General features: G+C 36.7%; 1 protein-coding gene and 1 long non-coding RNA gene across 4 annotated transcripts in view; both read right to left on the reverse strand.

Annotated features, from left to right (window-relative positions):
* thsd7ba (thrombospondin, type I, domain containing 7Ba) overlaps positions 1-25607 on the reverse strand; it is a 435675-nt gene that overhangs the window by 286053 nt on the left and 124015 nt on the right. For all 3 annotated transcript variants that reach the window (XR_015499198.1, XM_087267488.1, XM_087267487.1), the window contains one exon: positions 25189-25365. Coding sequence is in view for 2 of the 3 variants with exons in the window: in XM_087267488.1 (XP_087123614.1) it covers positions 25189-25348 (160 nt within the window). In the remaining variant the exon portion in view is untranslated. The remainder of the gene's footprint in view (positions 1-25188; positions 25366-25607) is intronic.
* On the reverse strand, positions 8470-15040 carry LOC147842274 (uncharacterized). Its single transcript, XR_015499213.1, has 3 exons — positions 13405-15040; positions 9292-9963; positions 8470-9211 (listed from the first exon to the last, which is right to left on the reverse strand). It is a non-coding gene; the product is annotated as an uncharacterized LOC147842274 (long non-coding RNA).

A 25607-nucleotide genomic window follows, 5' to 3' on the forward strand; every position in this document is an offset into this window, starting at 1 on the left:
GTCACTACAGGGAAATGAACCGCCAACTTATCCAGCATATGTTTTATGCAGCGGATGCCCTTCCAGCAACCAGCAACCAGCAACCTTTTTGTTGTGAGGCGATCATGCTAGTCCCTGAAACACTGTGATGCAGCAAAAAAAAAAAAAAAAAAAAAAAAAGCAGAATTTTAGATTTCATTTTGTTCTGGAAAAAGCTTTTTTTTCTGTTTGACTGGAATAAAAGCACTTTAAAAAAATATTACTTTTTAAATTAATTTGATTACAAAACAATGTTGTTCAATGACCAAACTTGCCTAATTAACCTAATTAAAGACTTTAATTTGCACTTTAAGCTGAATACGGGTATATTGCAAAATAACTAGTAAAATAGAATGTACTGTCATCAGGGCAAAGATAAAATAAATCAGTTTTTAGAGTTTATTAAAGCAATTATCCTAAAATAAAAATTTTGAAAAACGTCTCTCTGTTAAATAGCACTTAGGAAAAGAAAATAAATATATATATATATATATATATATATATATATATATATATATATATATATATATATATATATATACAAATATATTACATGTATATTATAATATATATATATATATATATATATATATATATATATATATATATATATATATATACATAATATAATATATATTATATATATTATTATATAATATATTATATATATAATATATATAATATATTACATAATATTATAATACATTATATACTATTTAGCAGAAACATTAGAATGCTGAAAACTGGAATTAATTACATATTGAAAAAAAAATAATAAGGAAACAATCAAGTAATCAAACTAACAAAAAAATAGAGCATATGGTAATTAATAATAATAACCCACCCAGGACTAAAACCAGCAACCTTTTTGTTGTGAGACAATTGTGCTACCCACTGCGCCACTGTGCTGCCGCTGCAGTTGGAATAACAATGCAAATATCTGTTGGACCTTGCCCATCAAGAATAAGTATACCTTCAGCCTAATGGCAGGAAACAAATCTTTAAATAAAGTGGGTGGTTCTCATCTGCTAAAATGGACATAAACCTCTTTATGACTCTCACCTCATACACTTGTCCAATATAAGGATTTGTGCCGAATATCTTTTGAGAGTCTGTTTTTATGTGTCACCCTCAAAATACAGTACCATACCAGCATATTACTGCAAAAGCTACAAGAGACTAAATAAAAGAATAAAATGTCCTAAGAGGCCTATTCATTTTCACTGTCACATATGAACTTTGTATATTTTAGCATTTATTTGTATTATCCTTATTAGTATTGTAGAGTTGTTTTTCTTAATTTTTGCAATGTCATACTATAATACATTTTTACAGTACAGTAAAGTACAGTAAAGTAAAAATAAAATAAACATGAAATAATTAATAAAGTTAGTGACCCCTTTTTTCTAACATCAGATTTCAAACTATAAATAAAACAATTTTTCTTGTATCTTATTTTTTTACAAAACAAACAAGAAAACATGTAATAGCCTATTTGCCAACTTTCCATATATAATGTAAAATTCAGTTTAATGTTAATGTTATTAAAGGAATCATTACAGTAAAAGTTGTAGTAAAGTTTCCCTTTAAATTAAAGTTGAGAGTGTGTGCTGTATGGACTCCATAAGGAGCATATGGACACATCCGCCTGTCTCTTCCTGTAAGACCACACACTACTCTTGGCCTTACACCAAAAGCACAAGATAGTCACGCCAGCACCTACAGAGTGTGTCTGCCACATCGTTTTTGGCACACTTTCACAACAGTTCACATCTTTACCTGCAGTGAAATGCCGCAAATGACCCTGTATTTATTTGTGTGCGTCGTAAAAACATGTTATTTGCACCGTGTGCTCAGTTTATGACAAATGAGGACTTGCTTTGTTTTCCTATTTATGGACATACCAATATGTTGATTTAATAGCATGTCGTCACAGATGACATATGGTGATTTATCATATGTGAAATATGGTAATGTGAGTTCCACATGGCCACACTTGCTCACTGGAGGCTTAATATAATATTACTGAAGCTTTATGGATCTGTAGCCTAAATCTGCTTTATCTGCAGATGTCTTTCAAACAGCTAGATAGAAGATAATTGATTAATAATGGCATAATACAGTAAGGCCATATTGAATGTATTTTAATTTTGTGATGCTCTTTTTCTTCAAAGGACATACATAATGAATTCAAGTGTTTAAAGTGTTTAAAAAATTGATAATAAAAAAGAAACTTAAAAATAACATTAATAATAATACTATTTTAAAAAATGCAAAACTTCATAATGCATGAATGTCATGTCATTATCAATTACATGAACCACATAAATGATTAATACAATATTCTTAATTTGAAAGCTCTAAAGCTCAAAAATGTGTCACAATCACCAGCAAACTAATCTTTGTAGATCACTAGTAAACACGCAGTTTGCTAAAAAAAAAACTACAAATCTTCCGGTATATGGACTACAAGTTCCAGTCATGCACCACTCACACGCACCTGTTCCAAATTCTGCTGATTGCACACACTCACAGTCGAAAGAGCGTTATGGACTGATTATACACAACACATACACATACATCATTGCTGAGTCTTTTTATACTGTTTTGTGAATATTATGTGTTTTCCTTTCCTTGCCTTGCTTTGACCCTCATTTTGTTTTACTTGCTTTACTTTGCTTGCTGCCTGTCTATACTGATCATTCGCCGGCTTATTGACCACGACTCTGGATTGCCCGTATACATCTGTTTGCTCCTGTTCTGTCTGTTGCTTGCCTGATCATTCTGTTGAATAAATCCTATATTTGGATCCGAACTCTGTTGTCAGCGTCCCCTTCGTGTTACAAAATGATTAATACTATATTCTAAATTCAAGCTCTGAAGAATAATCACAACCCTGCAATAAAGATATTGTAAAAAAAACAAATGTGTAACTTTTGGCTTTTGACATTTTTAAAATATATTTTTCCTTTGTTGTATTAACTATGGTTATACTTAATGTCATTTTAATTGGTGTTCTCATTAAGTATTAGTAAAATGTATATCAAACACACATTTAATATACATTTTAATTTATTTATATATTTTTATGCTTATCTTAGAAACTCCAAAATATAAAAATCCATTTTTACAAGAAAGAAAAAATGGTAGAAACTTTGCATGTGGTTGATAAAATAACCTTCACAGCGTCAAGGAACATCAGAGGCAGAAGGCTTTCTGAAATCTGTGTCTTGGCAAGGAATATTCTGCTGGGAAAGAAAACGGTTTGGAAAATTCCTGTCTGGTGGGTCTGGGGAGGCTGAATGTAAAGCTTTTAAGACAACCTCAATCAGTTCCCCTGCTCATGAAGATACTACACAGCAGCTACAACTCCCAATCGTGTTATCGCATAATATTAGGAGAGCTTTCACATCTACGCGCTGTTCCAGTTTTATAAACAGCACAAACAGATGGCAGTTCCAGCAACGGTGATTGCAAGCTATGTGATTCAGTACATTTACAGTACACAGACAACAATATAATGGTGCAAACATGATCAAACAATTTTCTGATTAAAAATCGGTCATGTAAACAGAGATTTATATTAACACAATCCCAATTTTTATTTATTTTTTTTCCCTTAAAATTTGAGGATATGCATTTTACTCTTTAGACCAACCGAAGACAGAAACATGTTATGTTGGTTAAATTTGTTTTTTCTCGGTCACAATAGTAACTGGTGGGAATTGTCGGACTTGTCAGAACTGCATTTCAATTCAATTCAATTCAGTTCAGTTCAGTTCAGTTCAGTTCAGTTCAGTTCAATTCAATTCAATTGTTAACATCTTAGATGTGAAAGCAGGAAGTTTGCCACACAGGCTCACTGGATATGCTTCACCCTACATTTTGGTGTAAAAAAAAAAAAAAAAGTACCTAAACATAGGTTTGACTGCAGTTCTAGGTCAAATAAACACTATGTGGTAGTATGATATCAACAACTTTTGCTACATTTCACAGAATGATAATTACTGCGATTTTTATCAACAAATAAAATGTCCAGGTTACGTACGTAACCCACGTTCCCCGAATAGGGAACGGAGACAAGTGTCTGTATAAACAGACTTTGGGAGACTGTCTAAAGCACTCCCAAAGTCTGTTTATACAGACACACGTTAAAGTTCCCATATGAAGGGGAACGTCCAGGTTACGTACGTAACCCACGTTTCCCAAATAGGGATGAATTCTGTGCAGTTCTTTGCACAACACCAAAGACATATCTCAAAACAACTTAACTGTTGTCTATGATTTGCTACTGAACACAGTAATTCCTCGCCTGTCTATTTTCATAGTTAATTTTTCTGGTGTGTTCAGTTAAATTAGTGGCTCATTTTGCATGATGTTGTAAAGCATGTTTCCACAGAACAGATATAAGCAATGTATGATCTAGGTAAAACTATGGCCTAGATGCACTTTTCTCTTGCTTTTGCTTTTGAAAACACTATTGGTTGGATTCAGGGAAGGTTTTAGGGCAGTCGTAAACGAGGTGATCTGTTTATTTTTCAACATAAAGGATGTGTATCTGATGCATATAACAAAATGTACCCAAATTAACGTATTCAGATTTGCAAAAATATAGACAGCACCCTCTAGTGGTTTAGTCATCTGCAACTTTAAAAAAATAAATAAATAAACTAGACTAAGATATTTTATTTATTGCAAAAATGTACGCTAACGGATGTATTCCCAAAGAGCCTGGGTTAAAATTTGATCATGTGCTTTTGAAACAATTTAATCAATATAATCCACCATTGTCTGTATAGCATGAAAAAAAGAAAGAAAAAACTGCATGCAGAGATTATTTAAACATAAAAATAAAACACCCAAAACTATATGGTACCATAACAAAGACTGTAAAAAAATAAAAAATAAAATGTATGTTGAAATGTGAAACTCATGCAGGTTGGTGTCATGTAATAGGTGTCATCATGACACATACAATTAATCTAATTAATAACCATTAATACGACATCCATAACATATATAACATGACTATAAGAAATTACAAAATCAAATGAATATTCTAACAACCACTTATAAAAATTATTCAGAATAAGCTTAAACATTAGATTATTGATGTCCATGCAAATGTTTCCATAGTCTTTAAATATGTGTCTGTCATCTAGATGTCAAAATGATTCCTTCAGACAGCGAGATGAAAGTGGCAGAAGACTTAATAAAGATCTTGCTTTCCTCCTACAGTTTTGTTACATATCCTCAAGAACCATAAGCATCATAAAGCCATAACAAACCTCTGTAGGTAAAAGAAAAGTCAAGTTTCACCACAATTTATGTTCCACAATTATTGCCCTGAGCATGATGAAATCATTGAAATTGCAGAGACATCTAAAACAAAATTTGTCAAAATCCTGAAACAAAAACAGTTTGTATAAAATTAATATCATCTATTTTTATTCTTGACAACAAATATATTAATTTAAGCTTGTTCCCCGAATCCAGTTTAAGTCCTCAAGATGCTCATTAAGAGCTAGTTACTGTGGATCAGGTGGTAGCGCTTGTAATCCTCACCTCTCTTCTTTTATCTTCATTTTCTTGTCTTTGTGATCGACAGTGGCCGCTGAATGCTGAATGATACATGACGAACGGGCTGAAATGAACCTTCACTCCTTAATGAAACCCTTATTGATTTCTCATTGCAGCAAATCATTGCTTCTGCTCTCATGCCTTCAACCTCAAGTTCCCACATTTAATCTGCATGCACATCATCTGGAAATGCTGCCATTAAGATCTCCAGAGGATTAACATGAGATTAATTAGAGGAAAACAGAAAAATGCTAGCCTTTTTACCTTTTCAAATGGCTCCAGTTTAAAGAAACTATAATAAGCAAAGAGACTTAACAAATGTGATGAATGCTTACACCACAGTACTTTATTAAATTTATCACATGGGACTCTAAATGGGATGAAATACATAAATGGGGGTTTCATTAAAAGGTGTGCTGCTTCTTTGTTTGTTTATTTTTTTTGTTTTTTCGTTTATTCATTTATTTTACAATACAATTAGAAAAATTGAGTAATTTACACAAATCAAGTGCTAAAATGTCATGTAGTATAACAACAGTTTATATATCAGAATAATAAAAAAATATATTGTTTGTAAGCCTGCTAACAGATTAAATGAAAGAATATGTAAATTAAGCTCTTAATTTGAGGGTTACGTCACAAGCTCAGATTTAGTTGACCAATCAGAGTTAAATGGGCATTTCAGTACTGCCTACATGTGCATAATGAATAAGTCATGTATTCATTTTCCTACCCTAAATAAATAAATAAATAAATAAATAAATAAATAAATAAAAAACGAAAACTGAGCCAAAATCTCTTTATTCTGTTTTTGTGAGCAAACGAAAAAAAAAAGAAAGAAAAAAAGGCAGTTTTGTTATTTTTATTTTTATTTTATTTTTTTTAAATGAATATGGATTGGACGGAAGATAACCTGATTAAATACATATATCAACATATTTTTTTTTTAAATAAAATGCAGACTTGATGAGCATAAAATACCTCTTCTATCAAAAACAACTTTGGTGTTAAAAAAAAAAAAAGAACCATATTCGTAATCATTCATTATAATTCACTCATAACAATTCATATATTAACATATTCACAGACAAACTGTGAGCAGATGTGTTTTAGTGACAAATACAATTAGCTGCAGTCGTTCATAACAATGTCTAGGTTTGGGAATCATTTTAATAAATGTGCTATGAATGCCTGTGAAAGTATGGATGTGGTAATTGGTGTGAGTGTGGCTTGGAGCGATTTACACTGAAGCTGAATTTTCTGAAGAGGGAAGAATAAACCCGCTGGCCAACAAGTAGAAGAAGAAAAAAAGACTCGCAGCATTATTATGCCTCCTCAAATGCCAGTCCATTTCTCACAGCAAAATAACACAATGCCATTCTGTGCTACACTTGATATTTGTCAGTGTAAAATATTCAAAATGTCAATCTGCTACGTCTGTCTAAACGCTTTTTTTTACCCGCCTCTCCTTTCACCTCTGAAATAGCTCTGCCTAATGATAATCAAAATAAAACAATGGCATTTGTAAACTTGTGATAAGCTTTGACCTCATGCACCAAGAAGGATGAAAATGTGCAGCCTCTTTATAGATTTACAAGAGATCAAAATAGCTATAAATGTCACATATAATAACTAAGCTTTGATGTACAGCTCTAATTTGCCCTACCAAGTTATGACTAAATGATAAAATATGCAGTTTTCTTTCCAGAAAGAAAATAATAAATAACAAAATTTGAGATAAGCATGTGGCACTGAGATCCTAATAATGCAAAATCTGTTAACATCCATGAGGAGGATATAAGTGATTTGCTAATAGTCACATGCGTTTAATTGCTCGTTCGCATTGATGGAGAAACTCAGCCCAACCGGATGCTCTGTTTTTGAAGATAAGCCTTATCACAAGAGCAAATAAACAGGACTTTGAAGAGCAGGAGATATGGTAATATTTGCAAATAGGATTGCATTTTAAATATTGTCTCCCACATTGAGGGCCGTGATCTTTAATGCTAACCAGTTACCTAAAAGTGACTTTACATGTTAAATGTTATCTTGATCGCTTCATGCAAACCAAACTTTAAATGTCATTAAAAAAATATAAGATTTCCATATTAATATGAAAATGTAGATTCACTTTTAAACAGCTATTTAAATCAGATTGCATATCCTGTCTAAATCAGAAACTAGACAACTGTAATGGCATAACAAATCAAGCCAGGCCTCACGAGATTTAAGATCACACGTGACTCCGGCAATGAAAGCTTTCACAGTGTGTTGGAAAAGCAGCTCATCCGAGAGTGAATCAATCAGACTCCACTAGGCCAGTGTAATGGAGCAACTGCTGACATATTTATCTTGCATCATATATAACAATTGATATGCTAGGAAGACAAAACAAGGAGCAGAGCACAAGATCAATACTGAGGAATTTTGCTCATTCTGGAGATTTCATTTAAACAGAACTTTTGTGCAAATAAACCATGGTGAGAAGAGTCTATTATTTCTAAAAGTGGGTGATTTCTCAGTGGTTTCGATCTCTCTTGCGTCTACTGTGTTCATAAATTCCACTAGGGCTTTAACTTTTTAAAAAAAATAGCTCTGGCCTCTTTGTGTTTCTTCTTGATTTGCTTACTTGCTACCTGTACGTCACTTCACTATGTCACACTCGCATGTAAAAATGAGAAAAGTATCTACACTCAAAAAACTGTTTTGTTGAATAAACATGATTTAATCATAGCACCCATCGTGCATCTAAACAAATCAAGTAAACTTGAATTGCTTTGAATATGTTATATGAACACAATATACACTTGTAGATTCAACATGATTTTAATAGGTCTGTGTAACTTTCATTCATTCATTCATTTTCTTTTCGGCTTAGTCCCTTTATTAATCCGGGTTCACCACAGCGGAATGAACCGCCAACTTATCCAGCACGTTTTTACGCAGTGGATGCCCTTCCAGCCGCAACCCATCTCTGGGAAACATCCACACACATATTCACACACACACACTCATGCACTACGGACAATTTAGCCTACCCAATTCACCTGTACTGCGTGTCTTTGGATTGTGGGGGAAACCGGAGCACCTGGAGGAAACCCGCGTGAAAGCAGGGAGAACATGCAAACAGAAACAGCAACTGAGCCAAGGCACAAATCAGCGACACAGCAACCTTCTTGCGTCGCCCCTGTGTTTTTTGCAGCTAATTAAATTACAATATTTGTTTTGTGTTTGTCTGATTGAATATATTCGTATTTACTCAATGTCAGTAAAGTACTTGCAACATAAACAAGTTTCAGTCTTGTCCATGTATGGTTATTAAAATATATTTTGTTGCATCAATTAGATTTGTCTTAGTTGGCAGCAGTTCTTAACTTGCAGCCAGCTCACTGTGATAACACTAAATCATCAATATAGCCATATTGCCTCACATCCACACAATATATCTTTTATACAACTGTAAAATAGTAACACACAAGAAAACAATGGTATTTAAATCAAATACCAACTACAAAAAAAACATCAATGATTGTTCCACTCTGAGGTTACTTGCTCTAGCCCTGCATTTAAAGCAACAGTGTCATAATCGCTGTCTAGGTGAGCTTCTGTCCAGCTATAAATGTGCATCTTCTTCATTTAATCACTACATCCGTCTTGTTTAAGCTCATGCACCAATGTTCATGCCCCAGTAGCCTGTTTGAAGGGAATAGTGCAAAGATTAATTCGCCAACATGCAAAAAAAAAAAAAAAAAAAAAAAACTCCAAGTGCATTTTTGTTTTTGTCTCTTAGTCACTTGTGCTAAGAATAAAATGTCCATATATGTACAAACATCTCTATCTATCTATCTATCTATCTATCTATCTATCTATCTATCTATCTATCTATCTATCTATCTATCTATCTATCTATCTATCTATCTATCTATCTATCTATCTATCTATCTATCTATCTGGATGGATGGATGGATGGATGGATGGATGGATGGATGGATGGATGGATGGATGTGTGGACGACCACTGCAGCAGAATTCCAAATTCAGTCTGTTAAGTTAAGTGTGCGCAGTGACTTCTTCTTATGCGGTTTTATTAGTGGGTATGCGAATTAGCTTATAAGTGCATACCACCACCTATTGTGATAGAGGTGCAGAGTAGGCAAACTAGTGAGAGTCGTTCATATAAAGAGCTTAAATCTTATTAAATTAGCAAGTTTTCATCTAGCTCATTTGATTATTTCTACATTTAGTTTCAAACAACTACATATGGACATATTTGTATTTTGCAAATCGAGCAAATGGCTTGTTGACTTTTTTGAGTGTAAGGATAATTATTTGACCACTGAACCCAATGCAGTCTTAACACCAATGACTGTAAAAAATAAGGACGACGCGACAGCCCCTTTTCCCATTGAACGCCTTGAGGGCAAAACGCCTGCTTGACGGGCACAAACTGTCGCAAAAGACTGCTGAAATTGGAGCCTTGACAAGCGCAGAAGGACTGTCTGATGGAGCCAGAGGAGGAGCCGCGAAAATGAGCGGAGTCGAGCTTCCAACCAAACGCTTTATGTAAAATCAACCACGCCCCCCGAACTTCTCACTCGACTGCCGGTGTCTGCACTATAACAAACGCTCACTGATGTAAATAGAAGCACTTACATTAAAAAACACAATAATATACGGTTTAAAAACGGTGTGATGTAAACTGTTAAACTTTAATAAAAGCAATACATGCTGGACTGCAGAAATAAACAATCTTTTATACACTCTAGCCTGAATATGAGCACAGATAATATATTCTCTTATTGTTATATTTGTTGTTGGTATTTGTTATCTTGATAGGGGTAGAAATAACACTTGTAAAATATGAACAATAACATATAAACAACACATACATTTTTAGAAAGGTTTTTATTTTTAATTAGACATCAACAGAACCCAAAATATAGCCTACACACCATAACGATTTACCATGCGGGAACAATCGTGCGTTTAGAAGATAAATACAGCAAGATTACTAAATATCAACAGGATATTTACACATCCCAACCCTGCAATTTGTCAATTTGTGCAAAAAAACTTTGCACTATTAATACAATGTCTATCTGCTGCAACATCACTAGTATATTGTTTATTCATTTTCGCTTGAATTGTTTATTTATTTATTTTTTTTGCCTCCGTTTTCATTTGGTTTATTCGATGCCTTCATTATATCTGGCAACGAGGAATTTGCATTCATTTTAATGTTAGCTGGAGTGTTCAAATAAAATGCCAACAGTAAATGATGTAAATAAATAATATCTAACATTTACAGCTCTATTAGGTTATATAAGATTCGATTTCAAGAACCTTATAATGATTTATAACAGCACATTCAGTAGATTTACTTAATAAAATGCCAAAACTTAAAATGCAGAGACGTCCTGTAAAGCAAGTTCAAATAACCTTACAGGAGATCAACGTGGAGATTATTATTTAGACAAAAGGAGAATTACTGCTAACGATCTCCTGTATTTTCCCCGTACTTAAATGGGTTTCTTTTATTGTGCAGTTTTATTGTCATTTTCGTATTTCTTAATTCTTGTGCACTACAAAATGTATTCAATTGTATTATTATTTAATACTTGTGCAATCGATACAGGTTTATTGTTATTTATTTTGTCCTTTATTTAAATAATTGCTATGTATGCTGTTTGCATCTTTATTCAAAGGTTAAACTCAGTGATACACTTTGCGTTCACATAATAGCATGCGTTTGTTGTTATATCAACAAAAATGGTTGTAATAACGTTAACAAATGTGAGGGTTTTATATAATGAAGATTCAATCGTGCCAGCTCCGGGCAGCAGCGCACATAACCTACTCGCGGCATCGCGGGCTGATTCCGGCTCGCATGCGGCAGCGCCTGCTCGCTTGGCGGCCGCATCTGGCTCAATTGACTCAGGCTGGAATCGGGCAGTGAGTCCAGGCATCCGGAGTAGGTCCAGCAGAGGTAGTCAGTCTGAGGGGTAAGTCTCCGGCAGGCAAGAACTGGCCCCAGTGTATTTTGCTATCTGGGTGGCTAGGCGTGTATTAGCAAACTAATAAAGCCCGAAAAAAGCTCTGACCTTAGCGAATAAACAGTGTTCCACCAGATCATGTATGTCAGAAACTGTAGTTTACTGCTGAACTCAATTTGTCATAGTAAAATATCACAGAAATCGAGTAATAACACTTCAGTCTTCTGCCGAAGCTCAGACGCCGCGCTTTGAGAAACTGTCAATCACAGCTGTCAATCACGATAACACGCCCAGCATTAAATTACTGCTAAAAACAAACTGTTTACAAAAATGAGGATCTGCACCTATTTCAGCACAATAATCAGTGCCTTAATCGACCAGAACCATCTTTCAGGACATTTTATTGCAAGTGTAATTAATTTTTTTATTTGGGCTCAAGTCTCCTTCATTAACACGGAGGAGGCGGGCTTTATTACTTGTACTGCAGCCAGCCCCCAGGGGGCGATCTAACGGCCGAGACCTTCACTCAAACGCAGGCTTGCGGCACTCTTGCTTAACACAAACACGGTTAAAAGCGTCGCAAAACCTGCCTTTAAAGGGTCACGAAACACCAAACCACATTTTTTGAGCTGTTGACAGTCGTATATGTGTCCCACACTGCTAAAAACACTATTAGGACACCTATATTTCACTAAAAAGTGTAAATTGGTTGTTTTTGCGTTATTTCAAGCAAATTCGTACTTCCTGTTTGAAACAAATTTTTGAAGCTGCGTCACGGCCATGACATAATAGCCTGTATTCCAGCGTGCAGACTGGACGTGCCTATTTGGACTGGACTGGACACAGAGTGTGTCCTCTTACGTCTTACAGTGTGTTGCATTAATGCATGAGTAAGGCTTGGTTTAAACCAATCAGCGTGCTCTATTGTGCAACTTCATTAATATTCATTACTGTCACAGTGTAGACGGCAGAGACGCCACGTTGTGTTGGCAAAACAAGCGTGAAGTGTTGCTTTTATAGTTTGCTGCAGTTAAGTTTCGTTTTCATTTTCTCTCTGTGAGAGCGCAGACTCACGCGTGGATTAAAAGTGTATGCGACGCGCGGCAACAATAACTTACGTGTCTAAGGAGGATTATTGTTTACCTGAGAGCTGTTCTCATCTGCAAACGCTGAGATCCAGATTCGCTTGTAGTCTCCTCTAAATAAAGACGCGCCTCTAGTTGCTGGTGATTGTCCTGTCTCTACAGATTTGGTAAGTGAGCGACCAGTGCTCTTTGTTTATTCATTTCGTATTTTATTCGTATCAAACAAACTATTGCACCGAGTGCAATAGTTAGCACTAACAGTTACAACCAAACTATAACCTCGTGTTGGATTTTGTGACCGGAATAACACACGCGGCTTTCTGACGCTACCTGCCGTGTGTATCTAAGTTTCCGGGAAATGCTGAGTTTTTTTTTTCTCTCATTCGCCGTGCGGTATCAAACATTGCATGAAAAATACATGCTTAGAGCAGCGCCTCGAATCAAATATCACGTTTGTCGGGAGGGACATTAATGAATTCCCTGAATGAAAGAGCCAAACTGCAGTGAAAGTCCACCATTTAATAATTTGGCAAATAATTCGACTACAGATGTCCATGTAAACACAGTCACATTGTCCGCTGTGGGTGTGTGTTTTGACTCTGAAATTCAGCACGCCCAAATAGACACTCCCATACCAAGCCGCTTTTCTTCCTCCGACACTCCCCCCTAAACAGAGCTGGACACGCCCTCTTTTCTGACTTTTTCCAAAGTAGAGGTGTGAAAACACACTGCTGAAACGAGGGGGTTTCATGGCCCTTTAAACTATGAGTATAAAAAGTTCCTTTACCTAGAGTTAAGGTAAAAAAAAAAAAAAAGTTTTATTGCTTTTTTATTATTCCAGTAATTGGAGCCCATGCCGTGGGTCTGATTCCCAGACAATGAGTGCACTTACACAAGGTTCACTTTAAATGCAAGTTGATTCAGGTAAAAAGCATCTGCCAAATGCATAAATGTATATGTATTTGCATTCAGTAACTGGAAAAGGGCATGACTGTACTATCTTGAAAACACGTTAATGTAAAATAACCACATAGAGTGAGCATTCATTAAAACAGACCATCTGGACTTTCACCGCGTAGGAAACAAAAACAATTAGACAATTAATTAAGTATTTGCACTGCATGTTTTTGTTTTTTTGTTTTTGTCTAGATAATAGTATCCTTATGATTAGTAAAACCAAAAAATAAAAGCATTAGCAGTATGAACTGTGGGCTGAAAAAAGACTGAAATGTGTATTCAAGGGCTCATACATAAAAAAAAAAAAAAAAAAAAAGTTCAATTAAATCACATCCTTTATTTTTGCAAACAAAAATGGTCAGCACGGTCGCCTTACAGCAAAAAGGTCTCCGGTTTGAGTCCCGGCTGGGTCAACTGGCATTTCTTTGTGGAGTTTACATAATCGCCGAGTGCTCAGTATTCCAAGTGTATCTGTCTGCTGACTGCAAGACAGGGGCATAAGATGAAGGGGTGAAACTTGTGTAACTTGCAGTTATTGAGATTCCATTGAACCATGCAAGATGTCAAAACGAGATGTTGTTGACAAGACAGTGGAAATACATACCAGAGAACATTTTCACCAAATGTTTTCATGAGTTTTCTCCAAATGTATCTACAAATGATTCATTTAATACATTATTATCTTCATTAATTTAGCAACTACACAATGCAACTCCACTCGCTGACTTCTTCATCCGTTTTGTCATGACAGTTAGCCTACTTGACGTCACCCCATGTGGTTGCAAATAACAGTAAAATGGTGAGCTCGTCAAGTATAAAAGCCTCCACAACTCGCGGCTGTACGTTAATAAATGTGATGGTTGGGTTTAGGGTTGGGGAAGGTGTAGACGTTAATAACTGTGATGGTTGGGTTTAGGTTTGGAGAAGGTGTAAACGTTAATAACTGTGATGGTTGGGTTAAGTGTTGGGTAATTGTAGACATTAGACTGTAAAAGATCTGGTTGTTATATTAGACAGCAACTTAACTTTTGAAAATCATATCTCATATGTCACAAAAACCGCCTTCTTTCATCTGAGAAATATCACTAAGTTACAAAGTATTCAATCTATCTCAGATGCAGAAAAGCTAGTCCATGCTTTTCTGACTTCTAGGCTGCATTACTGTAATTCTCAGTTCGCTGGTTGCCCAGCATCCTCTATTAATAAACTTCAGCTAGTACAAAATGCAGCTGCCAGAGTTCTTACCAGGTCTATAAAATATCATTATATCACCCCGATTTTATCCTCCTTACACTGGCTGCCTGTTAAGTTTCATATTGATTATAAAATATTGCTTCTTACCCATAAAGCTTTTAATAATTTAGCACCTGTTTATCTAACCAACCTTTTGGCTCATTACAATCCAACCTGCTCTTTATGATCTCTAAAACTAACTTTTAGTAGTACATAGAATAGCGTAGTCTGGTAAAGGCTCTTAAACTCTGAAGTAGCCTCCCTGACAATGTCTGAGGCTCAGACACACTCTCACAGTTCAAAACTACAATAATAAAAAAAAAACATGTTTGTTTTTATGTTTGTTTATTTAACTGCTATTTTCATTTATAACACTCAATTTTGGCATCTTGTTTATTACACTACTGTATTAACAGCAACTACACTAATTATTTTCTTTATTCTCTATTTCCATCTGGGGATACTCATCCCGAGGCACATAGAGGCTATGCAGTGTCATTAATTCAATCCAAGACATGTGGAGAAATAATGCCAAGGTATCCATAATCCTGGACCAGGCTGTATTCTGAGCTGATGCTGTGATGGTTATGGTGGAATAGAGAGCATGAGACTGATTCCTGAAAGATCACAGTGACAAACGAGTCCACACATTGATCCTGTGGGACAGCCTGATCACCCACCAGTGACCTACTCACACTTGCAGTTCTTCATGATGGATGTTTAGCTTCTCCAGCCTCCAGCGCTGCAGCTCCACACAGGGAGTTTGGCCAAAAAAAAATTGGTCATGCCCAGCAAAGCCTGGCTTCACTCAAAGTTTTTCCCACTTCACTTCACCAATTGGTGAAGTTTTTTTCCTCACCACTGAGGCCACTGACCAGCTCAAATTGGGACTTGAAGAGCTGCGTATCAATGGATTTGCTCTTTAGTGTTTGAACTTTCAGCAGTGAAATTTAAACCACACTGATCAACTCTGAAATCTGGACTTTACTAGAACTATGTTAAGGTGCTTTGACACAATCTACATTGCAAAAGCGCTATATAAATATACATAAATTGAATTAAATAATAAAGGGCCATGAAACCCCCCTGTTTCAGCAGGGTGTTTTCACACTTCTAGTTTGGAAAAAGTCAGGAAAGTGGGTGTGTCCAGCTCTGTTTGGGTGGGAGTGTAGGGGAATGGGAAACAGGGAAGAATTTGAATAAAAATGGGAGTTTCCAATTAGGCACGCGCTGATTTTCACAGAAGCAAAGCAAACACACAGACGCAGGGGAGAAAGACAGTGACTGTGTTTAATGACAGTGGAATGTTTGATACCGCACGTCGTATAAGAGAAAAAAACCTCAGCATTTCTCGGTAACTCACATGCAGAAAGCCTTGTGTGTGTAGACTATCCTATCACAAAATACTGTGAAAATTCAACACGACAGTGGGTAATTGTTTTATTGCGGTGTTTACATGTGTACACTCGGAGAGCAGCATTTATAGGAGATCTCTCAGTCCATAATATTGTAGTGATATTAACGTACTGTAAACTAAGTAACAGAAATCATTTTGACTTCGGTTTGTTTTTAAAAAGTACTGCTGACAATATAAACTAACTTTGCCACCTGAATGAACAAAGGAAGGGCACTGATTGCACACACTTACCAAATCTGTAGAGACAGGATAATCATCACCAACTAAAGCTGCATCTTTTTTAAAAGGAGACAAGCAGCAAATCCGGATTTCACCATTTCCAGATGCAAAAAGCTCTCGAGTACAAAATGTTCCGTACAAACGTATTTCTGCTGTGTGCACTGTAATTCACACATGAGTTTAGCTGCGCTCTCATAGCTGGAAAATGAAAACAAATCCTTTTTTGCAGCACATTTAAAAATGCAACACTGATGACCCGTATCTCCAAACAATTATTTTTCTCCCACTTGTTTAGGCAACACAACGTGGCGTCTCTCTGCCGTCTGAACACTGTTTCAGGTAAACACAGTCCTCGAAACCATCATACATATTAATAAAGTTGTACCACATACAACAAAGCGCACTGCTTGGTTTCAACCAAGTCTTTCTCATGAATGAATGGAGCACACTCAGAGACATCACAAAGTACTCCCAGGTACAGACAGCCAGTCTACACGCTGAAATACAGACAAGTATCTAATCAGTGTGATGCAGATTCAAAATTTGTTTCAAACCGGAAGAACGAATTTGCTCGAAGTAACGCAAAAACAACCCATTTTCACTTTTTTGTGTAATAAATGTGCCCTAAAATGTGCCTGTTTTTTTTTTTTTTTGCTGTGTGGGACACATACTGTATATGACTTTCAACAGCTCAAAAATGTGTTTTGGTGTTTCGTGACCCTTTAATAACTATGATTGTTACGTTTTGGTTTGGGTGAGGTGAAGACTTTAGGCTTTAGAGGGCTTTAGAGTTGGGGTAGGTATAGACATAACAACTGATGTACAGTTCCATCTTGCTGACAACATAGTTTTGACAAGTCTTCATAACTTCAAGTTACACCTCAAACATATTACAAATTATGCCCCTAACGCACCCTCATGTTACGCCTCTGTCTTGCAGTTCACAGATAGACCCTACTCCTGGTTTCTCCCACAGTTCAAAGAGATGCAGTACAGTTGAATTGAATAAACTAAATTGCCTGTAATGTTTGAGTGTGAATGTGAGAGTGTATGGATGGGTCCCAGTACTGGGTTGCAGCTGGAAGGGCATTCGCTTTGAAAAACATATGCTGGAAAAGTCGGGAACCGAAGGAAAATGAATGAATGAATGAATCCTATGCAATCTCCTAAAGCATTTAAAGTAAAACAGCCATTCGGGAAACTGGTTAATTATACTATATTCTCACAGGGCACTTGCAATTAAATATACCTGCCACTATTTCAAGCTTGTTAAAAGCTCATTCAAATAACTCAATGTGAAGTGATGCTCGGATAAATTTGTAGCAGGCTCCTATGATTTTAGATGAAAATCACATGCAGAATCGAATCACTGATCACTAATGTTCCCTCTCTTCAGGCAGTCACTGGTGAAAAATGGAGCAGGAGGGATTGTTCCTCACAGGCCCTAATGAGAGTGCTTTGTTTAAGGAGCTAAATGATCGTCCCATTACCCACAGCCTTGGGTATCCCCTGTTTCTGAGACAGTGATGAAGGTCAAGCCCAAAGCACACATAACGTGAAGTCTCACACTGTTCTGCCAACTCGGAGGAAACGCTTTCACCTATAACAGTTGAACACTCATTTGAGCTCGGCTCTGCGTGTGGTTAAATGTCTAGAAGAATTATAGCCGACCAATTACCACAAGTGTAAAGCCATCCGAACCGACAAAAAGGCATTGAAAAGTTTTCCAGGCTTTAACATTTACTGATGCTGACTGGCTGAAGGCTGACGCTAAAGAAATAGGCACGATAAAAGCCGGTAGCTCACAAAACAACCATTGCTACAGCCTAATAATTCAAAGTCTGTTAAGAGCAAACGATCTGGCTTTATAATCCAGTCATTAATAATTCACAGCAGATATCTCTCATGCACTGTAAGTCACTGCTAATTGGTCCAACCATATGATAATCCTTCCCATCAAAATTTGATGTTGATCTTAACGGCACATCGCCTGCACGTACAATGCCTGTCATTGGTCTGTCTCGCACCAGGAAGCGCTAGATTGTATTGAGTGATGTGATTTCTCATTTTTCCAAGCGATATACATCAGCCGTCACTGCTCAGTAGAGATGTCACAGCCTCACTCTTGATGATCTGATTAGATTCTTTCTGCGTACAGCTTTTTTTTTCAAGTGCAGTTCATCAATCTCTTTATCTTGTGAGTAGTACCATCATCGCACTGAGGGGAAGCACATGAAAGCACCGAGCATAAAGGCAACGAGGCCTTTGTGTACAAAAAAGGTTGAGAACACACTCACCAGGACAGAGAATACATCTGAGGCGGTGCATTTAAATGCATTACTTCATTTTCCACACTGCTAATCTGAGAGTGATGTTTATTACTCATTGAGCTTAATTTTACTTTTTTTTTTTGCTTCATTGTGCAGGTCTGCTTCTTGAAGCAAAGCTAAAACAACAAACAGACTCAAATTGATTTTTGAAATGAAAATGCCTTGAGAGGTGTCTGGATGCAGACCGGGTGCAGCTGCAGGCTGAGCTGCATGCAATGCTTTTAATGTGCACACCTAACCCACCCATAACCCTACTCCTCACAGTAACATCAGTAGCTATATTGAGTGTATTGTGTCTGAGATTGCACTAGGCTATCCGAACGATCCCCGAGCACATTTCCCAGTTCGTTTGACAAGTGTGAATACTCTGAATTGGTTGGAAGAGATGTGCCAAAGATCAGTTTGGTTGGGCTTTGGAGGGGTACGTTTGTAGTGTGAGTGCAAAGCATGAATGAAAACAGACGTGACGTCACTTTTAAGGGACTGTTTCATTTGGATTTATTAATCATTTTAACTTTTTTTTTTTTTTTTGAACACAACCTGTCATAGTTTTTTAAAATATGAAACCCCTTTGATGCAAGTCAGCTGCACCGTCAGCAAACCTCCTAATGCCTACAGCTCGAGAATTTTTATGATAATTTATGAGCGTCAAAAGTCATGAATCTGTTCGGGAAAGCGTTTGACTGCATATCACTGCATCCCAAATGACTAAAACTAATACAAAACGACATAACTAAAGCAATGTCCATTTAGCTGAGCGAGAGTGCTTCTCTTCCTGTTAAACTGAACAGTTGCATCATCGATGACATTAGCATGCTCCGGCTCAGAAGGAAAAATGCAGTGTGAGTGCAGGACGTGGGGTGGAGAGAAGACGGAAGAACAACCACACTTCTGCACAGTTCAAGGCTACTCACTGTAAACTCAGGCCCCGTTTACACTAATGCAGTTTTGTTTTAAAACGCATAAGTTTTGCTACGGTTACGCCATCCGTCCACACTACGCCGGAGTTTTCGAGCGCCGAAAGCGGAGCGTTTTGGAAACGCTGGAGAGGCCGTTTTCATTCTGAAACGCTGCTGCTCCGTCTCAGTGTGGATGAGGAAAAATGGAGACATCTGAAAACGGAGGCGGGGCTGCCGACATTCGCCTATTTCATTGGGGCATTTCCTCAATATTAAGTAGCCTAACACACACTGTTCAGTCCTGCATCCTCTCCTTGTAAGTTCAGACTTCGCAAGTTTGATCAAGGCTGCAGTCTCCCCCTTCTCAGTTTGAACCGAGGACACGGGTAAATCTTCAAATGGGACAGTGTACTTTATAACTTCATTCACATCACCCTGGCTACGTTGTTTCACTTTCTCAACAATAAAATGTAAACATGAATTAAGGAACTGCCTATTTTTATTTTAATATTAGCAACTTAACAGACAGCAGAAATGCTGAGGTGCCGTGCTGCATATATGAGCGTCATCTTCACTGTGGATATTCATAACAAAACGCAGCCTATAACAACTGCCTCCTTTCAATTTCAGTGAAAATACGAAACACACCCTCTCTTTAGCTGAATATCAGTTTTAATAACCAATAATGGCCATTATAAAAGTATAACATACAATAAGTTTATACATTATAGGAAATAAAGGCAAGCGATCAGTCAATATACAGATTGTAGGCTACGTGGTTACAATAATCATTAAATAATCTTTGTGCTTAGCCAAAACACGCTACCTAAAAACAAGTAATAGATTCCAATGACCAAAGTCAGGGAATATGTTGTTGGATAAAGACAACAAGATAATTAAATATCACATTTAATAAATATAGTGAGATTAGATCCAGCGGGAGATGCTTGATGAGCAGCCCGACAAGCAGAGCTCTCATTTGGGGTGATAGGCTGCAGCGCTTGCCCGAGAGTGTATGTGTGGTCACATGATGTGCGTTTTCAGCGTTTTAGTGTGGACAGAGAGCAGTTCAGAAACGCTGGGTGAAACGCAAGTGTGAACGCGGATCGTTTTCATTCGTTTCTAGTCCAAATATCTGCAAATTCTTCAATCAAAATGCATTTTCTAGACACCTAAAAATATTGTCTTGTTTTGGGAAATAATGTGTGAAAATTGAGTGAGTTTTTCTATAAAACAAGCCAAATAGTCTGCCAATGAGGTAAGAAAAATAATCTTGTTTTTGATTTAACAAAAAAGAGCATTTTGCTTACCTCATTGGCTGATTAATTTGCTTGTTTAAAGAAAAAACTAATTTAATTTTGGCATATAAATTCTTTTAAACAAGACAATAAATTTGCTTGTCTAGAAAAAGCTTCTTGAATTAAGTCTAAATTGATTTTATTTAGATTATTACACTAGAAACAATATATAAAATCTAAGTAAGAAAAGTATTTTTGCAATACTGTAGCTAGTGTGAGTACGCCCTGAGACTTGGTGTCTCAATCTGTATATCTGCATCCAGAGGCGGTTGAATGCCTTTTTGTTTTGTTCAATTTAATTCAAGTTAATTTGTATAGCATTTATACACGTAATTATTATTGTTTCAAAGCAGCTTTACAAAAGTTTTTGTTGTGTTTGGCTTTTGAAGTCAAAACCCACAGAAAGTCGCATTGGCTGAAGGTAAAAGTCCTTATCAGGAATCAATCATTACTGAAAAGGAAAAAAATCAGACCTGTTCTGACAGAAGCAGAGAGATTAAGGGTCGAATCAGATTTTCTTGTTTGTGAAACTGAGCAAAACATGTTGAAAATCCTGCCTTACTACCTCAGCAAAGCCCATAAATCTTGAGCTCAGCATAACGGTAGGTAATTACTCCAGCTTTGAGGACTAGGAATAGATTACTATATACATCATTATATGTGATTACGTTCTCTGCAGTAGGGCCTGTCATTGTTCAGCACGAGATGGATAATCTTTCTCAGAGCATATATTATGCTAACAGACCCACATCCACACAGGATCCCTTGATCAAACTCGACAGAGTTTTTCATTGCAGCGTAAGATGTCAGCATCGTTGTGATGTTGGGAGCTCTGTGAAAAAAGGATTCTCAGCGGGTGGAAAAAAGCAGTGGATGAAAGAAGGATTTTCCACAAAGACGCTCACAAACAGAGCGCAGAGTCAATACAATGCAATTAAAAGGGATATTTCCTCCAAAAGTGAAGATTCAGTCATCATTCATTCGCCATCATGCCATTATAAAATCGTCTAACTTTCTTTCATCTGAGCAAAACAAAAAGAGAAATATAGCAGAATGACTTTGTAGCTTAAATCAGCTTAACCCTTTGACGTGTATGATCACAACAGTGTGATGGGTTTAGGCTGGTCCCTAGAGCATGCGATCACACTGGTGTGATTATAATGTTGATTGTGTCACAAGATCATCTGCTAAATTCAAATCTGCTTTCCTGCGATGGCTTGTGCTGAGCCAGAGAAAAACTTTTTTTTTTTTTTTTTTTTTTTAAGGTTTTACACGTTTAAATACACATAATACTACCTTAAATCATATTTATGGTGTATAAAATACATGCTGATGCCTATGAAGATAAAATAATTATTATTCTTAAACATAAAATTGGACACATTGTTTAGTTACTAGAACATTTAATCAATGCACCCTTTTAATATTTCTGGGTTTCCAATAGTGGAAGTCATCATAGTTGGGTAACCTAAGTGCACAGTGAATAATTCTATTTGCTAAAATAATATAAGAAAACTTAACCATAGTGTTATCAAGACTTTTAGAACTTGAAGTAAATCATGTGAGACTGATAAGTGCAGCTAGAAAAGAGAACAAGGTCGAATACATGCTGCATTCAACCCAGGCTCATTCTGAAAATGTACTGCTATATAAATTTCTGGAGAGGTACTTTCTTTGCCATTTTTGTTTTTGAGGATCCACCAGAAGCCCCTGTGTACGCTTTTTCAGATCTTAAATTTCTCTTGAGAGTGCCATTCGTGTCTGCTGTTCTCGACTGACTGACTGACTGAATGACTAACTGAAATCCCCTAAAGCATTACAAACACCTCACATAAGCAGTGTTTTTTTTTGTGTTCTAATTTAATGTAAAGTTGCTATAGTACAAAGTATAGCTATATAATTGTACATAACTTTAAAAGAAAATAATAATATTAAAAAAAATATGAAGGATTTAAGATACTGATGTTTGATAGACATGTCCTTAGCCCCTTTCACACATACAGATCGTTCCGGAAAACTACCAGCAATTTTTCTGTAAAAGAGATCATATGTTAACAGGCCCTTTTTGAAAATATCGGTATGTTTGCAGAAAGCGAAGTTGTAACATTACTGGTAATTTGCTGGATTGTTGATCTGTGCAAATGCAGAAGGAAAATTGCTGGCAAGTAGTTCATGATTAGAATGTGCTGACGTGAGACGTCTACTCTAGCCAATCAGAACATTCAGATGCATTCACATCCATACTGTTTATGAAAATAAAAGCCATTTGTTACCAGGAGAGTGACACTGACAACAGAGGTGATGATCCACATGCAGGTTTATTAAGGTGGTCAGACGAGCAATGATCAACACAGGGGCAAACAGATGTATAAGGGCAATCCAGAGTCATAGTCGTATTAGCAGGCAAGTGGTCAAAAGGCAGGCAGCAAACAGGATTAAATAAATAAACGAGGCAAGGATCAAAAACATGGCAAAGGCAGACAAAGGAAACACGTTGTAATGTCACTATAACAGAAAACAAAATTCAGCAGCAGTGAGTGTTTCTGTGCTGTTTATGTAGTGCAGTAATCAGTCCTGAAGCAGCATTAGCTGTGGGAGTCTAATTAGTGGAGACTTGGAGCAGGTGTGTGTGTGTGGCATGACTGAATATGTAGTCCATTTACAAGCAGATTTGTAGTCCTATGTGTGTGTGAATGTTTTCCAGCCATCTCTGGGGGTTGGATCGCTGGTGATCATGACAACTTGAATTTTTTTCCAGACACATTTAGCTGCTAGATGTTAGTCAGATTACGTTTCTATGTTCCTTCCTAATGCCAACTGTATCAAAATTATTGATAAAATACTTATGCTAAACCGCTGATTGTTTACCTCTAAGCTCTGCTTCAGTTGCTTGACCCATGTGCACGTGAAGCAGCCGGTAAGTGCCAGCACACACACATATTATGTACATCTTGACATGCGAAACTGTTTCTCCATATGTTTTCATAATACTCATCCATCCACAAAATTTGTAATGTCTTTAAATATGGAAACATTTAGCTGCAGTTCGCGCTTTTGCCTTTGGATGTCTCTGGGACAAAGCAGCTGCATGAATGTTAGAGCTTTAAATAAAAGTGAAACTATCAACAAAAGCCTGACCTCTTCTAAGTTTACAAATACAAGTGCAGCAGTTAAGATGTCATTTCTGGTTCGCGATGTCAGAATTTACCGGTATTTGTGTGAATAGTCTCTCCTGGAATAATTCCGGAACATCGTTGCCTGTGTGAACAGCGCTATTGTGTTAGACGGGTCTAATCTCACTGTTAAAAAAAACCCATAGTCTTGCATTTTCGAATGAAGTTTCCACTAAAGCACATTCTAACATGGTGACACCCATCACACACCACATATCAAATTATTTACATAAAATAAAAAGAAATAGAAACAAAAAAATGACATATGCATAAATCATCTGGGCTGCAGATTGCTTAACAATCGCTATGACAACAATAAAGTGATGGATTCTTAATAATGGTCATATTAAAAAAAATCATACGAGGGGTGAGCGGGAGAATTTAAAACATACGCTTGAAAAGGTTAAAGTGAATCGGGTCAATTAAAATTAGAAAACTCAGCAATTTTAAATTAAAGGCAATAATTCCGCTGTAACACGATCCAAACAAAAGTGCTACAAATATCAAGTATGGAAACTATTAATATTTGTATAATTCTTATTATGAAGTAAATCAGTATAGAAGCAGTGTAACAGTATTGAGAAAAGTGCACCTTCAACAATCCTCACAGCAGTTACTTGTATCTTCAGTGCAACTGGTTTGAAACAACAAATGGATAAGCAAATGAAAACAGAAATTTTGATTAACAGAACACTACAACCACTAGGCCAGTCTCATCCAGCAACGTAGGAATGAGAAGGAAGTGAGCAGCATGACGGAAAGCTGAAACGCCAGCGAAGGAATTAGTTACGCTAGTTCCAGATAAACACTGCACTGCTTGGAGGCGAGAGTGAGATAAAATCCTGAATGGATGGACGGATGGATGGGTGGATGGATGCTGTGTGATGCTAACAGGAGGGAAAAAACATCAAAGCGGAGCCATTAAAAGGAGATCTATGCTTGAAATCTCCATATCACAGGAATACACATCATAGACAACGTGCTTACCCGTTTTCCATGTATAGTGCCTGTCCTTTGGAAATTCCAGGTCTGACTTCACATGCATTCCGATGAGAGACATTGAGAGCAGCAGGTAGTTCCCAACCCGCCATGTCCAGCCCGTTACACCAGAGTCATCTTTTAGAATCATAGTCCAGCCCATTGACATCCTGTCCACTTTTAGTCCTGCAAAAAAGAACATACAAGCAAACAATGCTGATTCTGCTCTCTTAACAGCAGCAAACACGCAAGCCAAGCGTGATAAACAACTCCAGGGGAATCATTACATTAATCACCGACATACGTTTGACTAGTCATTTAATCCTCGGGGACGTGAAATCGAGCACATATGCTATTCATGATTGGGATCATTCCCTCTTAAAGCCGCATGCAACGATGCAGTTACAACTCTGGTAAACATAGAGAGA

Source organism: Danio rerio, chromosome 9 (assembly GCF_052040795.2).
Source record: "Danio rerio strain M-AB ecotype USA chromosome 9, GRCz13ab, whole genome shotgun sequence".
NCBI classification, from domain to species: Eukaryota; Metazoa; Chordata; class Actinopteri; order Cypriniformes; family Danionidae; genus Danio; species Danio rerio.